The sequence below is a fragment of the Ochotona princeps genome, chromosome X (assembly GCF_030435755.1).
Source record: "Ochotona princeps isolate mOchPri1 chromosome X, mOchPri1.hap1, whole genome shotgun sequence".
Lineage (NCBI taxonomy): Eukaryota > Metazoa > Chordata > Mammalia > Lagomorpha > Ochotonidae > Ochotona > Ochotona princeps.
This window is the reverse complement of record NC_080865.1, coordinates 106655660-106672376: the sequence shown is the minus strand read 5'-3', so window position 1 is coordinate 106672376 and position 16717 is coordinate 106655660. Positions and strand designations below refer to the sequence as shown.

General features: G+C 47.7%; 1 protein-coding gene across 1 annotated transcript in view; it reads right to left on the bottom strand.

The window, feature by feature from the left end:
- The window catches only part of TKTL1 (transketolase like 1), a 32834-nt gene extending 17281 nt beyond the window's left edge, over positions 1 to 15553 (bottom strand). The window contains exons 1-6 of the mRNA XM_004598901.4: positions 15353 to 15553; positions 12228 to 12345; positions 8519 to 8616; positions 7763 to 7954; positions 7552 to 7679; positions 6089 to 6282 (exon numbers count right to left, since the gene is read on the bottom strand). Coding sequence (XP_004598958.2) covers positions 6089 to 6282; positions 7552 to 7679; positions 7763 to 7954; positions 8519 to 8616; positions 12228 to 12345; positions 15353 to 15486 — 864 coding nt within the window. The 5' untranslated portion in view covers positions 15487 to 15553. The remainder of the gene's footprint in view (positions 1 to 6088; positions 6283 to 7551; positions 7680 to 7762; positions 7955 to 8518; positions 8617 to 12227; positions 12346 to 15352) is intronic.
- Between the last annotated feature and the right edge of the window lie 1164 nt (positions 15554 to 16717).

Sequence of the window (16717 nt, the reverse complement as noted above, 5' to 3'; positions counted from 1 at the left end):
AGCACCCGGTTGTATATAAACTAATAATTGAAATGTCAATGTAGAAGTCACAGGATGTGGTTCAGAACTTGCATTCTTTTTTTTTTCCTCTCTTTTAACATATTGGTTACTCAATACCATGTCAACTAATTCCATAACGTTATAAATTGTTACTGATGTAATGTTGGGGCTCTTAATTGATCGGGATGACACTCTGCCAGCTCTGCCTTCAGACCAGAGATGGTCTCCCCAAGAAACCGTTGAACTTATCTGGACAATAAGATGCTGGACTTAATGCTTGGTAGATGCTTGCAATGAAAGAATCTCAACTGAATTTGGACTGTGGTAATGCAACAAGGTGGAGGAGTCCACCATTGGGGCGGTTTGGGGAGGGGTGGGGGGGAAACCCAGTGCCTATAAAACTGTGTCACATAATGCAATATAATCAATAAAAAATAATTAAAAAAAGAAAAATACCAAAAAAAGTAATTTCTAACAAGCAAAAAGCAGCAATGTCATTAAAAATTTTAAAAAGAGCTGATTTTACATTCTATTAACTGTTTTTAAAAATTTTTTTTAAAAATTTATTATTATTATTATTTTAATTGGAAATTCAGACTTACGAAGAGAAGGAGAGACAATCTTCTGCCTGCTGGTTCACTCCCCAAATGGCTTCAACAGCTGGATCTGAACTGATGCCCATATGGGACGGCACATGCAATGTGAGAACTTTAGCTGCTAGGCTGCCACGCTGGGCCCCTATTACCTGTTCTTAAACAGCGGTAGCAGTGACCATAACTCCCAACCTACCCCATGCTGTAACACGCTGTGCTACTGAGCTGTCACAGTTCTTATGTGAGGTACAACCAATACATTTTTTCTTTTATTTTTATATTCAATTCACAAATTTACCGGGATCTAACTCCACTGTAAACTGATGGACATCTGCATGTTTCTGAAATGTTTGCATTACTAACTTGAATTTCACTCAGCAGAAATGAGAATTTCCTTTACTAAGACTGATTGAAGCTTTAAGTTTTTTTATTTTTATTTATTTTTTAAGATTTATTTATTTTATCACAAAATCAGATATACAGAGAGGAGGAGAGACAGAGAGGAAGATCTTCCGTCCAATGATTCATTCCCCAAGTGACCGCAACGGCCGATCCGATGCCGGGAACCTGGAACCTCTTCCAGGTCTCACACACAGGTGCAGGGTTCCAAGGCTTTGGGCCGTCCTCGACGGCTTTCCCAGGCCACAAGCAGAGAGCTGGATGGGAAGTGGAGCTGCCGGGATTAGAACCGGCGCCCATATGGGATCCCGGGGCGTTCAAGGCCAGGACTTTAGCCGCTAGGCCATGCCGCCGGGCCCAGCTTTAAGGTTCTAAAATTAATATTCATAAGCTCCCCTCTTTGGGCTAGCTTTGTCGTTTTCTGGCTTCATACATGAATTGGGATGGCATTTTTGTTCTCTATATTTGGAAAGGTTTGGAATTGCGTAGCAATTACTGTTCCTTGAGGGTTTCAAATAAGTCATTGTTATACTTTTGTGAACTTAATGCTCTGAAAATGGGGCTCTGATAATTTTCTTATTTTTTCCCTATGTGTTTCTATTTCAGCCAATTTTTATTTTATGGATTCCTAAGAAAAAGCCCCCTTTAAAATTTTTTCATACTCATTAGCATGGAATTATATGTGACTTTCTTTAATTCTTTGAATGTTCACTGCATCTCTGGTTCTCCTGCCCTTCCTCATTTCCCTGGGGAGGCTCATTAGCAATTGGTCGGCTGCTCTGGTAACTGAAAGATAAACACCACTCTCAGGAATCCTCTCCCCAAATATACTTTGCTGTGTCTTATGCTAACGAATGATAACTGTTATCAGACTGGCTACACAAAAACGAAATTGTACGCTATCCTGCACTGTAACTTCAAAAATATCCAGTCCTAATTTGTGAAAGATTTCAGCCTGAGCTGCTTCTAAATTTGGCATCACAACTAATATTGCAACCAATATTCATCCTGATCGCTTCTATATGCATTTCTCTTTTTTTAAATATTCATTTTCGGGGCCCGGCACAATAGCCTAGTGGCTAAGTCCTCACCTTGCATGCGCCAGGATCCCATATGGGTGTCGGTTCTAATCCTGGCAGCCCGCTTCCTATCCAGCTCCCTGCTTGTGGCCTGGGAAAGCAGTCAAGGATGGCCCAAATGTGGGAGATTTGGAAGAAATTTCTGGCTTCGTATCAGCTCAGCTCCAGTTGTTGCAGCCGATTGGGGAATGAACCACTGGACAGAAGATCTTCCTCTCTGTCCCTCCTCCTCTCTGCTATGTGCCTTTCCAATAAAAACAAATGAATCTCAATAAATAAATAAATAAAAACTTTCATTTTTCATCTACTTGAAAAGCAACATAGAGAGATGTCTTCCATCCACTAAGTGTTCCTCCAATATCTGAAACAGCCAAGGGCGAGCCAGGCCCAATCCAGGAGCCCAAACTTCATGAAGGTCTCCCACATGGCTGGCACTTGATCCATCATCTACTGCTCCAGGAGGTGTTAGGAGGAAGCCGATCTGAAGGCAGAAGTAACTGAGACTCAAACTGGCACACTACTGTGGGATGTGGGCAATCCAAGCAGAAGCTTCACCTGTTGCACTGCAACACTCTCCCTGTATCTGTTTCCGCAGGATGACTGCCTGTAAATTCTACTGCTAATTCTAAGGGTACGAATGGATAAAATGTTAACATAGTTAACGCTGGGTCTGGCACTGTGGTCCAGTATGTTCAACCACCACCTGCAGTGTCAGCACCCCATGTGTGCTGGTCTGAATACCGGCTGCTCTGCTTGCCATTCAACTTCCTACTTGTATGCCTAGGAAAGCAAGAAGGATGCTTCAGGGCTTGGACTCTGACAGCCATGTAAGAGACCAGGATGGTATTGCAAGCTCCTCGTTGCAGGCTGTGTGGCCATTGGGAACAAGTGGATGAAAGAGATGAGACTCGGGCCCGGCGCCATGGCCTAGCGGCTAAAGTCCTCGCCTTGAAAGCCCCGGGATCCCATATGGGCGCCGGTTCTAATCCCGGCAGCTCCACTTCCCATCCAGCTCCCTGCTTGTGGCCTGGGAAAGCAGTCAAGGACGGCCCAAAGATTTGGGACCCTGCACCCGCGTGGGAGACCCGGAAGAGGTTCCTGATTCCCGGCATCGGATCGGCGCGCACCGGCCGTTGCGCTCACTTGGGGAGTGAATCATCGGACGGAAGATCTTCCTCTCTGTCTCTCCTCCTCTCTGTATATCTGGCTGTAATAAAATAAATAAATCTTAAAAAAAAAAAAAGAAAGAGATGAGACTCTCTCTCTAACTATGCCTTTCTTTTTTTTTTTTTTTTATTACAAAGTCAGATATACTGAGAGGAGCAGAGATAGAGAGGAAGTGGAACTGCCGGGATTAGAACCAGCAGCCATGTGGGATCAAGGCAAGGACCTTAGCCACTAGGCCACGCTGCCAAGCCCTAACTATGCCTTTCAAATCAACAAATATTTTAAAAATACACACTCAGAATTTCTCCAATAAATTAGGAAAAAGTCAAGAAAATGTTTCTGTCCTCCTAGTTTCACTGTCTTATTCTCTGTAGTGAAGGAAGAACATACAAATGACTCAAAAACTAAAAGGCTTTCCAATAAAATAAATAAATGTCTAAAAAAAACCTAAAAGGCTTTCATTCAGGGTTTCACATGTAATTCTTTATAATATACATATACATGCAAAGCAGTGTGAGACAGAGGGAGGGGGCAAAGCGGGAAAACAAGGAACGGAAGAGGACTGGGTGAGGGAGAGAGGGAGCAAGAGAGATCTTCCACTCACTGGTTTATTCCCTAAATAGCTTCAACAGCTGAAGCTGGGCCGATCTGAAGCCAGGAGCCAGGAGCTTCTCCCCAGTCTCCCACATAGGCACAGCGTCCCAAAGAGTTGAGCCATCCTCGACTGCTTTCCCAGGCCATAAGCATGAAGCTGGATGGGAAGTGGAGCAGGGCCTAGTGTGATGGGGCTCAGGGGTTAAATCCTCACCTTGTAAGCACTGGAATCTTACATGGGTTTGTGTCTGGCTGCTCCGCTTCCCATCCAGCTCCCTGCTTGTGGCCTGGGAAAGCATTAGAGGACGGCCCAAGTCCTTGGGACCAAGAACCCATGTGGGAGACCCGGAAGCAGCTCCTGGCTCCTGGCTCCGGATTGGCGCAGCTCCAGCTGTTGTGGCCATTTGGCGAGTGTAGCAGTGGAAGGAAGATCTGTCTTTCTACCTCTCTGTAATTCTGATCTGCCTTTCCAATAAAAGCAAATAAATCTTTTTTAAAAACTGGAACAAGTGGCACATAAACCAGTGAACATATGGAATGCTGGCACCACTGGCAGATATTTAGCCTGATAGGCCACTAGGCCACTGCCTGCCCTCAGCTCATTAACAGAAACACTGGATCAGAACTGTAGTAGCTGGAACTCCGACTGGCGCTATGATACGGGATACTGGTGTCATAAGCAGTGGCCTACCCCTCTGCAGCACAACTGCAAACTTATTACTCTTTTTAAAGAATTATCTTTTGATAAACTGCCCTGCTTGCTGGTTTAAACACCAAGAGAGGGCTCAACACCAAGGACTACATCCCTACTGCCAAGGAGACCACGGGGAAATGGAGTGCCTTCAGAGACCAAGAACTCTGAGGTCACCCACCCCCATTTGGATCTACCACACGGGATGGAAGAAGCCCAAGTCCTGCCTTGCAGGATCCAAGGTAATCAGAACAACAACCAGGAACCCTGAGCAGTCCGCAGAAACAGAAGAACAGTAAACTTCCTTCAGGACTAGGGAGAGGAGCTTTCTCTGGTCCTTGCCTGCTTCCAACTTTGGGTCCCCACCCTCTCCCATAATGACCATCAGGAGGGCTCCAGAAACCCCTCAAAACAAACAAACAAACAAACAAAACTAGAATAGATAGACAGAGAACAACAAGGAAAGCTTAGAACCAGACAGGAAATGGTCAGTGGGGATGCACTTATAACTCACTGGGTGGGACACAAAGATTAGTTACGCCTCACTGGGGTATGGAAGATTTCTCTGCACACCCCTCCTATAACTGTCCACCTAAACTGTTGACACATGTCTTGTTATAGAGTTAGACTACCCAAAAACAGCCAGGTTCAGAGAAACCATGCTTCAATGCTATAAACTGCTAAATACTAAAATTAAAATAGGCATGAGACAGCTGAATAGCAATCTAAGCCATTTTAAGGTGTATAGAACACGGCTGAATATAAACCAAAATTGAAATGTCTATGAAGAAGTCACAGGTTGTGGTTGAGAACCTGCATTTTCCTATTAACATATTGGTTAATCAATACCATGTCAATTAATGCCATAATGTTGTAAATGGTTGGAAATATTATGTTGGCGCTTTTAATTGATCGGGATGACACTCTGCCAGCTCCACCTTCAGACCAGAGATGGTCTCACCAAGAAACCATTGAACTTACCAGGACAATAAGATGCTGGGCTTTATGCTTGGCAAACACCTCCAATGAAAGAATCTCAACTGAATTTGAACTATGGAAATGCAACAAGGCGGAGCAATCCGCCGTGGGGGGAGGGTGTGGGGAGGGGCGGGGGAATCCCAGTGCATAAAAAATGTATCACATAATGCAATGTAATTAATTTTTTTTAAAAAATGAAATGCAATAAAAATATGTTTTAAAAAAGAAAGGGCTCAAAAGACCAGTCCACTCAGGTCATGCCCCGTTTGTGCACACTCGGAATTGTGGCGGTTTCATACCCAGCAGTTATCAGGCCACAGAGCACAATCAGGCAGAAAAAGCCACACAGCCTGAGGCACTGATAAACAGCAATGGAATAGTCAGGGAAGTCAGACCTAAGTGTGAAAGCAGAGCAAAAAGGGCAGTGCTAACGAGAAGGGTGAACCCGCCTTCCGCTGCTTGTAACCATTAACTCTCCCGGAGTCTAACAATCGGTTCCTTCACAGAAAACTCAGAATTAAGGACTCCCATACATTTAAGAAGAAAATGCAAGCAACGGCTATTCCATTCTCCACCTGATTGCTTACCTGGTCGCCAACTTTGTAAGCAGGTGGAGAGCTCATTCTGACATCCGAGATACTGACTTGAGGGATGTCCTCAATGGGGGCTTTCGGCTCCAGATTCGTGTTGGTCTGTATCTGGCTCTCAATTAACTTGATTATTGCGTCTGCTCTCTCTTTTGGCACTGGCTTTCCATACCAACTTTCTGCATCCTCGACATCTGCGACAGAGCCAACAACAGCCATTTCTCCCGTAAAGATTCCGAGTCTTGTATGTCGTCTAAACACATCCTGACATTAAGGCTAAGGGGACCAGAATGGCACTGCATACAGAATACTACACATTAAAGTCCTCCAGCTTTTGACGGGGCCACTGGCCTGGCATACCAGTGAATGAGTTAAAAAGTGGGAGAGTCAAAACTGGAGAGATGCAGGGCAGCCCATGGAAGGTGGTACTTGTGGGCAGGCGAGGAGTGGAGTTTATGCAAAGCACTTTGCAAAGTCCTCAGAGGGTCTGTGTGAGGGAACCCTAGTGGACAATACTGTGGAAGAAGTGTGCTAGCAGTGGGAAGCCATTACAATTCAGTGACATGGTGTGTGCTTGCCAACAGTCATTGGTAGGAGAGAGAATCTTTACACAGATAAGCACGGGGGTCACGTAACAGAGAAAGGAGTCTGCTAGCATACCAGGGATATACCAGTGTGAGGCTGTGTTTTGGGAAGAGATACAGAACAATTTCATTCTAAAATGTTTATATAGCCTCCCTTCCAAATGATTATTTATTTGAAAGGCAGGAGGAGACGAAAAGAGAGATCCATCTGCCACATGCTGACTCATTGCCCAAATGCTTGCACTAGCTAAGGTTGGACCAGGCCAACGGCAGGAGCTGTGATTGGCTGGGATTTGAAACCAATCAAATAACCAATCTTGAGTTGAAGGTGCCCCCAAAGCAGCAGCTAACCTGCTATGCCAAATGTCTGCTCCTAAAATGTCTATATTTTAAAGTACAACCATTTACATGTGAGATGAACACTTTGAGTGGATGTGCAAGGAGTTACTCTTCCAAAACTGCCTCTTCCTCCAACCCCAGATCCACAGCTGCCTTTCTCACAGGTGACACTTCATTATTTCCTGCATTCTCTGTCCTACTTGGACACATATGTGTGAACATACTTCTAACCCTACACCTGCTGCTGCACACAGCACTTCCTCACTGTGCAGACTACTCTCCGAAAGCCCCTCCATTTGGTAAGCTTAATCCCTCTCTCATTGCTTATTTGGTAGGGGTCTTGGCTCCCCCACCCCTAACCAGATACAAAGTTTAGTGAGAGCAAGAGGGAGAAAGAATCTTTCTAGCATCCACTATAAGCGTTGTCACTGCTCACTTTTAACTTAGCGGCCTGTCTGCCTGTCTACACCCTCTTCTGCCTCCTTGGCTGCAGGGACAGGGACAGATGTTTTAAATAAGCAACAGGAAAGAAATACTTACTTGGCATGCCTCGGCCCCTGAATGTCTTGGCAACCACAGCAGTGGGCTTGCCTTTTACTTGAGCTGCCTTCCAGAATACCTGGCACAGTGCCTCCACATCCCGGCCATCCACCACGTAGGTATTCCACCTGTCAATGGAAGGGCATTTAGGTTCCATGACACCAACAGGGATGGCAGAGAAAGCAGGTAAAGTAATAATGGATGCGATTACCCGAAGGCCTCACAACGTTTCTGGTAGATCTCCATGCAGTGCTCCATAGGCAAGATGCCACCATGTCCCAGATGGTTCACATCAAAGATGGCCACGAGGTTGTCCAGACTGTAGTGGGAAGCGAAGGCCATTGCTTCCCAGACAGAGCCTTCAGAAGGTTCACCATCTCCCAGGAGGCAGAACACACGGTAGCTGGGGTAAGCCAACAACAGGTCAGGAGCCTGCTGCGCGGTGCTCACATGAGCCACCGAAGCCAACGCCTTTGGGGAGAGACAGATGAGCAGAGAAGGCGCTGCTCCTGGCCACCCGGGGCCTGGAGCCACAGCCTCATCACAGGGTCCACACACAGCTGCTGTGGCAATGCCGTGTCAAGCAGTCCGCCCTCAGGAGTCAGGCTTAGGGCCCTTGCTATGCTAGCTGCCAGCCAGTTTCAGGTCCTTCTGCCCTCTCTGCTTGTGTACAGGCAAGAGGGCAATGGACAGAAAGCAGCTCACTTGAATCCATTCCCAAGCAGCATTCCCGTGAGACAGGAACTGGGAAGGCACTGCTCTTGAGACGGACCGGTTTCCGATCACGCGGTTTGCATGCTTCAGCGGTACCCAGAGCCCAACAGTCTGCACAAACGCGTTGTCATCACTGCTGGAACACTTGGTAACCCCAGTGTCTCCAAACACAACTGTCTCATCAGACTGATAACCTACACAGCCACTGTGGTGCAGGTAGGGCAGTTTAGAGGTCTCTGGGTAGGTGCCTTACCTTGCCTTGTCAAAGTACTTGCCATTATATGCCATCCCGCAGGCGGCCCCCAGTCCTTGGCCAAACCAGCCTGTGGCCACATCAACAAATGACAGTCTCTGAGAAGAGAGAAAGGGCCTCATGAGCCTGGGAACAGCTGCAGGACACAAGCCTCAGATCTACGTTTGGCAGGGCACACACACTGCTCCTGCAGTCCAGGGAATACCCCTGCCACCCTGCTCCATGAACTGCCATCCACCACTCCCATGTGCATCCCAAGCCTGAGACCCATGTTACAAGCGGACTACACAGCAAGCCCGGGGTGACCGAGATGACCTAGAAAAGCACACGAGATCCACAATGTGGCCAAGGCAAGTGGAACTTTGGGACTCCAGAGGAGGCAGTCCATGTGCAAGGCAGAACGTGTCAAGCTTGATCTTTGCCATTTCACCAGGGCTTTTATCATAGCGCTGTAACAACCTGCACGGTCAACCTTCTGCCGAATGTGGGTTCTTGAGTAGAAGCCACTGACAATGAAGACTCTTGAGTTCTCTGGTTGTCAAACTCAGGCCAACTGAGATCTGAGAAGTGGGCACCTAGAAGCAGTGCCACCAGAAGGAATCATTGTCCACTACCACTTACCTCCTCCCTTCACTACCATCCTGCTTGTCTGCACAAGGTTACCACTGTCACACAGAGGGAAGCATATCATACCAAAGCGCTGTCCCACAAGCCCACTCCTAGGCTTCGAAGACAGTACATTGATCCAACAGCTTCTGCTGCCACCTTCTTGGCCTGGCCACAAGCCCGCTTTGCCGGTGTCATTGTAGCAGCCTCCTTCCTGGCGTCCCTGCCTCTCCCCATAGCCCTTTTCAATGCAGACACCAGGGGAGGCTGTTCAAACTGTAGGCAGCTCAGCACATCAGAACTGTCTGAATTCTTCCCACTTCTTGCTTCCCCCAAGCGTATCTCCTACCCACCTCCCAGCACTTTTGGGTTTCCCTGGCTTCCATGCTACCCCTTGAAAACAAGGGACACATTCCTGCAGTTCCTTCTGCCTGACTGTGGGCATAGACACTCACCTCTTACAAACCTCTGCGGAAACACAGGCATCATGGTCTTTCTGGCTCATTCACTCTCTCTGGACTAGTACCCCCTTCCTCTCCCCACATTACTCAGTTCCAATATGCTTGACGCCCATCCAACACACTCTTTGCATATTTCCTTCCTATCTGCCCCCACCCCCACCTCTATTAAAACATCTGTTTGCTTCCAGCACAGGCTGGCGTGTCCGCCATTGTCAGATATACACAAATAATGCTTCTTCTTTTATTATTATACTTTTGACAATCTTTACATAGTTAACTAGGGTAAAAAGGTTCAGGGGCTATAGGAAAGTGGGTAAGACTATTATTTCCATATTGTGTCCTTCATGTATCTGAGGTAAAGGGGGATATTGAGGGAGAAGCCCCACCTGGTCTCCCACCCACCTCAGGTCCCTGATGTGGGGCATGCTCCGAGGGTCTTGCTCAAGTGGTTTTGATAGTTCAACAGTTATAAATCGCTGTCAATCTAAAGGCTCAGATGGCTCTCTTATCTTGCTTCCTACCCTCTACTCTCCCTTGGGCTCTTCTGACCTGCCCTGGAATTCTCGCTGTGCTCAGTAGCCCCCACAGACTTGCTGGCATCTCTAGTGTAGCTGACTGCCACACAGTCTCTGACCATGTCTCTAGCTGTCTCCCTCCCGATGGTGGCTGCCTCACTCTTGTAATAAGCTCTTTTAAAAACCTGCTCCCTGCCTGCAGGCTTTTAGAGCCAAGGGCTTACATGCCATGGGCCAAGACTGGGCTCAGCACTCAAATTCTGCTTCTCCCTGGCTGTGAAGCGTTGGGGCAAGACCACCTCTTCCAAGTCTCACTGAATGGGAATGTTGGATAGATCAACCTCCCACAGGATCGCCTTAAAAGACTGGGGGGATGTCAGCATGATGCCTGGTGCAGCACAAGTGCCCCATGTGGGTTTCCCCTCTAGTTCCCAAGAACTCGTATGCAATGGTGGTGGGAGACACAACCCAGAGGAGTGGAGTACTAGACTAAGGATGCAAACAACAGGTTACAGCAAAGTGTGCTTCAGGAACAAGTTCATACAAAGCCCTTTTAGCTAGCTCACAGGCCTGCTCAGCTGAAGAAAACAAAAGAATTGACAAAAGCAAATCAAAGCCTCAGAGGTAGGGGGAGGGACCAGATATCCCAAACCTTTCTTCCCCAGCAGCTTTCACAGCACCATGGCAACTCTACTAAGAGGCTCAAGAAGGCAGTCAATGGTCAGTGACAACTTTAAACCTGGGCAAAGGCCTCCCAGCACAGCACTCCACATGGGACAATGGTGAAGGCCCTGACTGCTCTGGTCACAGTGTCCCTTCTCTGTGTTCCTAGTCAATGGCACGGTGCACTACACTACCGGCATGTTTGCTCTCTTCAGATTTTATCTGTTGCCACAAGCTGATGACATCTGAACAATGTTTAGGGTGCGACTGTGTATCAGGAAGGCTCTTTATTAGCCCTCTTAAGCTGATAACCAGAAAGCATCAGTTATGTGACAATCCACACATTCTTTTTAAATCAGAAATCTGAACACCCCTATTATTCTTGTATAGCCCAATTCTACCATTTTTTTGTTGTAACAAAAATTCAAGTTTATAAACAAATTATAAAACTAGTACAATGAATTCCCATTATACCCTTCATCTCAGCTTGTCAACTGTTACCAGTGGACCACATTTTGTTTCTCTTTACGTACACAAATTTTATTCAGTTTTTCATGTGCTAGTATTTGAATTATCTTATTTTTTCCAAAGTATTTGAGACTGTACCCAGACACCGAGACAAGGGTCAGAATTATGACCTGCAGGTATCTTAGCCACGTCAACAGCCTGACTTTCTCTTTAACAACCTTTCCAGTTGGACAGGTCCTCTGCGAGGCAGGTATTAAATGGTTTTGCTTCAGCCAGACCGAAGCTACTGTGTCCCGCAGCTTGTCCTTGTTTTTACCGCTCCTTTTCTTTCCTGGGCTCCTGTATCGTGGGGTACACGGTGCTATATCTACTTGAATGACATCGTGCCCGATCGGCACCAGATGAGGGATGTAGAGAAATGGCAGAAAGCCAGCTGGCAGTGTGGGATGTCTCCCCAAGTCACTTGATTCCCCTTAGTCTCAAGTCAGTCCTTTCCACTAATGTTGGCTGCCTCTGCTCAACTGGTACAGACAAAGGCAGTAGCACGATCCTGCCAATTGGAAGCTTTAGTGCTAATTGTGGCGAGGCAGGGTACCACCAAAGGATAGAAAATCAGCTGACACAATCCAGTGAAGAAGTTTTTAATTTCTTCCTGCCAGGCATATCAGATGGTTCCAGGCAGTCCTCATCAGAACACCTTCTAAGTCTTTATGGTGCAAAGAATTAAAATGGCAAGCATGCCGCCATCTGGTGGCTCTTTTTTTGAGAGGCAGAGAACAAGAAAGAAAATCTCCAAATCCCTACAGCAGCCAGGTTCGGATTCTGATCCAAAGCCAGGAGCCAGAATCTAGGCAAGGACGCCTGACTGAGCTGGAACATGGCACGGGCTAAGGGCTTCCCCACAGACATCTCAACTGCAATGCCAAACACCTGCCCCAGTCTGGTGGCTTTTAAACATGGGTTTCAGAAGCATGAGTGCAGACTCTGCCAGCGTACCTTGGAGAGGATGAAGCGATCGTTGGCCGGATGCTCTGGGTCCACCTGCTTGTACCTCATGGTGTAGAAGAAAAGCACAGACATGATCTCAGCAGCGCTGCTGCACGCAGTGGGGTGGCTGCAAGGCAGACACGACACAGGTCACTTCTCCCCGCCGGCTTCTTGCCAGAGGTCACAGTCTCCAAAGTTCACTGCCTTGAAAGCATTTAAAGTTCAATAACCACAACTTCTCCTCACCCACAGCCAGATGCTACTAGACCAGCCCCGTTTCATCAAAAGAGTGCCATATACTTGAAGTAAGGACACCCCAGGCCTTGAGGACTCTTTTTTCAAGTCATTCATGCTAATTCTACATACTGACACAATTTCAGGAGCCACTAATCAGAAACGCCATGAAGACCCCATGCTATCACCTAAAACGAATTAAAAAAATTATTTTTTTTGTATTGAAAAGTCAGATTCACAGAGAGAAGGGGAGACAGAAAGATCTTCTACCTGCTGGTTCACTCCCCAAATGGCCTTAACAGCTGGATCTGATCTGAAGTTAGGAGACAGGAGCCAGGAGTTTCTTCCGTGTTTCCCACGTGAGTGCAGGGTTCTGCCATCCCTGACTGCTCTCCCAGGCCACCGTAAGGAGCTGGATGGGGTGTGGCTCAAGTGGGACATGAACTGGTGCTCATACGGATCCCGGCACGCAAGGTAAGCACTGCGCACTGAGCCACTGCACTGCCCCCCACTTTTTTTTTTTTTAAGATTTATTTATTTTATTACAGTCAGATATACACAGAGGAGGAGAGACAGAGAGGAAGATCTTCCATCCGATGTTTCACTCCCCAAGTGACTGCAACGGCCGGTGCGCGCCGATCTGAAGCCAGGAGCCAGGAACCTCTTCCAGGTCTCCCACATGGGTGCAGTGTCCTAATACATTAGGCTGTCCTCGACTGCTTTCCCAGGCCACAAGCAGGGAGCTGGATGGGAAGTGGAGCTGCCGGGATTAGAACCAGCGCCCATATGGGATCCTGATGCATTCAAAATGAGGACTTTAACCACTACGCTACCATGCCGGGCCCAGATTTATTTATTTTTGTTGTAAAAGCAGATTTACAGAGTGAAGGAGAGACAGAAAGATCTTCCATCTGCTGGTTCACTCCGCAAACAGCCAACATGGCTAGAGTTGAACTGATTTATAGCCAAGAGCTAAGAGCTTCCTGTGGGTCTCCCACCGGGGTGCAGGGTCCCAAGGCTTCGGGCTGTCTTCCACTGCTTTCCCAGGCCACAAGCAGGGAGCTGGATGGGAAGTGGAGCAGCCGGGATTAGAACCGGCGCCCATATGGGATCCCGGCGCGTTCAAGGAGAGGACTTTAGCCGCTAGGCCACGCCGCCGGGCCCCCATGCCCCCTTTTTAAGATTCATTTTTATAGAGGAGAGCAGAAAGATGTATAAACAATTTTAAAAGGCTAAGCTTATTTTTTAAAAACTCATAACCCAGAAGCCTTTTCTAAAAATGACCTTAAATTTTTTTAAAAGAGATTTTTACTTGAAATTGAGAATTACACAGAGAGAAGGAGACAAAGATGGAACTTGTATCTGTTGGTTCGTTCCCAAATGGCCACAATGAGCAGAACTCAACTGAGCTGGAGCTGAAGGCAGGAGCCAGGAGCCTCTTCCGGGTCTCCCACGCCGGTGCAGGGTCCCAAGGCTTTGGGCCGTCCTTCTCTGCTTTCCCAGGCCACAAGCAGGGAGCTGCATGGGAAGTGGGGCTGCCAGGACACAAATTGGTGCCCATGGGGTATGCCGGCACCATGGGCAGAGGATCAGCCAGTTGCACCAATGTGCTGGTCCACCTCTTTGAACTTTTAAAAGTCCCCTGAAATCCGAGAAAACTGGGAGAAACAACTGGAAAAAGCAAGGAATATATAGGAATGAGGGAATACACAAATTAGCAAACACACAAAACAAAAAAACATTGAAAGTATAATACCAAAACTTAAAGAGACAAAAGCAGTGGCAAAAGGAAGTTTATAGTGGTAAACTCATTTTCAAAAAAAAATCTCAAGGGCCAGGCACAATGAATTAGTGTTAAAATCCTCGTGTGCTGGGATCCCATATGGGTGCCGGTTCTAATCCCGGCAGCTCCACTTCCCATCCAGCTCCCTGCTTGTGGCCTGGGAAAGCAGTCGGGGACTAAGCCTTGGGACCCTGCACCTGCGTGGGAGACCCAGAAGAAGCTCCTGGTTCCTCAGCTCTGGCCATTGTGGCTTCTTGGGGACTGAAGTAGTAGATGGAAGCTCTTTTTCTCTGTCTCTACTTGTGTTTGTTTTATCTGCCATTCCAGTAAAAGAAATCTCTTAAAAGACAAAAAAAAAGCCCTGAAATCCTCAATTAAGCCAAGGTAAAGAGCTGGGGAAATAAGTAAACCTGAAGCTACCGTAAAGAGGATTATAGAGAACTGAAACAGAAACTCAATTCAATCAAAAGGTGGTTGTTTACAAAAACCGGAAGGTCACAACTCGGCAAAGCCGAGTGCAGGTGACCACAGAAAGTAAAATGAAAGACTGTCAGCCGATCAGCAACATGGCGGAGTCGAGGTTAGGGTTAGCAGCCTTGAAAGGCGGGAGAGCCGAACAAGCAGCTCAGGAGCCTCGGGCTTAGCACGAGCCTTCTCAGACTCGGCCTGGAAGCGAGGCGGGGGGACTCGAGAGTTCCCCTCACAACGGACACAACAAATTCTCGCGATACCAAACGCAACCGCCCATTTCCGCCCCGACTCTCACTCGGCCACCATCTTGGCTTTTTCCCTCAGCTGCGGTCCTCTTAGTAGCAGCGCTAGATCCCTCCCGCTCCAGGAACACTGTCCGCCGAAAAGGTTCAAAATGGTGCTGTCACAAGCTGTGACGCCCCAGATGGTGGCAGAATTCTAACACAAGGGAAAGGGCAGTGTCGGTAGGGGGAAGGCAAAGGCCTGGCCCCGGCTGTGCCATTCTCCCAGACTGGCATAAACTGTACTGCCTGGTGTTTATGCCCAGGCTCCAGAAGCCCTAACAGCTCCCTTCCAAAACCGGCCTCCTCGCCACCCCCTCTCCCGGCTGCCTGCCGCTCAGACGGCTTGCGATGAGGGGACTCACCCAGAGCTCGAGGTGCACATGGCCCTGATTGAATGGATGCGCAGACGATTGGCCATGTCCTGCAACACCTGTAAGGTCTTCTCATTGGGCTTGCCATTCTCGGCCACTGCAGAGCTGCCCTCAGAGTCGGACATGGCGCCAACAGCTCCTGCCCCTTCGCCGTCCACCGAGAAATGGTAGCTGGCGGCGGGATGGCGTTGTCCCGTGAGCCTCTGCGAGGGGATCCCTCCGCGAGGGGAACAGTTCTTCCGCGAGGGGATCCTTCCAAGGACTCATTCCGCCAGTCACGGATTGAAAAGGATAGTGAACACAGGCGCTTGCCTGTCTAACATTCTACAAAATAATTTCATGTTTTTCCTGTGTATCTTCCCTTGTGCTATTAAGTCCAAAAAGGTGCTCTGTGTGACTGGGTGGGTGCTCAGTCTCCCTGTGAGGTGAAAAAAAGTGCGTTTGTACAACGCGGCAAGTGCAGTCGAGGCGAATCGCTTTGTACTTTAGCTACAATGTTGACCGTAAGCCGCGCATTAATCACCTACTAAAAAATGACGTGCTGAAAGTTCAAGCGCGCCCGACGGCCCCTCCTTTCTCGCTGCCGACCCACCCGCAGAGGGCGAATGGGTTGCTCAGCCGCAGGCTGGCGTCCACTCTGCGGCCTACTGCAGCCTCTATGCATGGCTCTTTCACTTTCTAGAAGCTTTTCGTAAGACAAGGCCCTTATAAACTGGAGTTAGCCCAATACAGCCGCTAGCTTCACCAATAAAACTGTAATGAATGATCACAAATACTAGATGTGCTTTCCTTCCGCCTGAAACAGCTCTTCCCCAGCCAAACCTGCTGACATGAACACTGTGTCCATGTCAGAGCCGTCTCCTGACACTGCCCTCCCTGGACCAGCACGGCTGCCCAAAGCTCGACCTTCACAGCTCTAGGCAGGTTCAGCCCAATGGGAGCCGGATCAAAGCATAGTAATACCGAAATAATAGCATGTGAGCCCCAAAGTGTCACCCGAAGGTTACCAGGCTCCCTTCCGTGCCCTTCCTGGGTGAAAGGATGCGTGCATATAAACCAAAAGACTGAACAAGGAGGACCGCGTACGCATTTCCCAAATACTCCTCGAAACTGGGCATTGGTAACTCTATATTTTTAGAATTCTGTTGGATGAAAAAAAAAAAGATTTAACGACTTTGATGTACAAATTCCCTTGTCCCTTTACAATTGTACATTTTTGTCCATATATTGTCATTGGTACTTCCTCCTGTCTTACTGTCTTTGCTATTGTTATATTTTTTCCTGGTTTTTAATGCAATTACTGTTTCAGTTTACTAATTTGTACTTGTTTGCATATTATGTACATTCAGCCTTTAA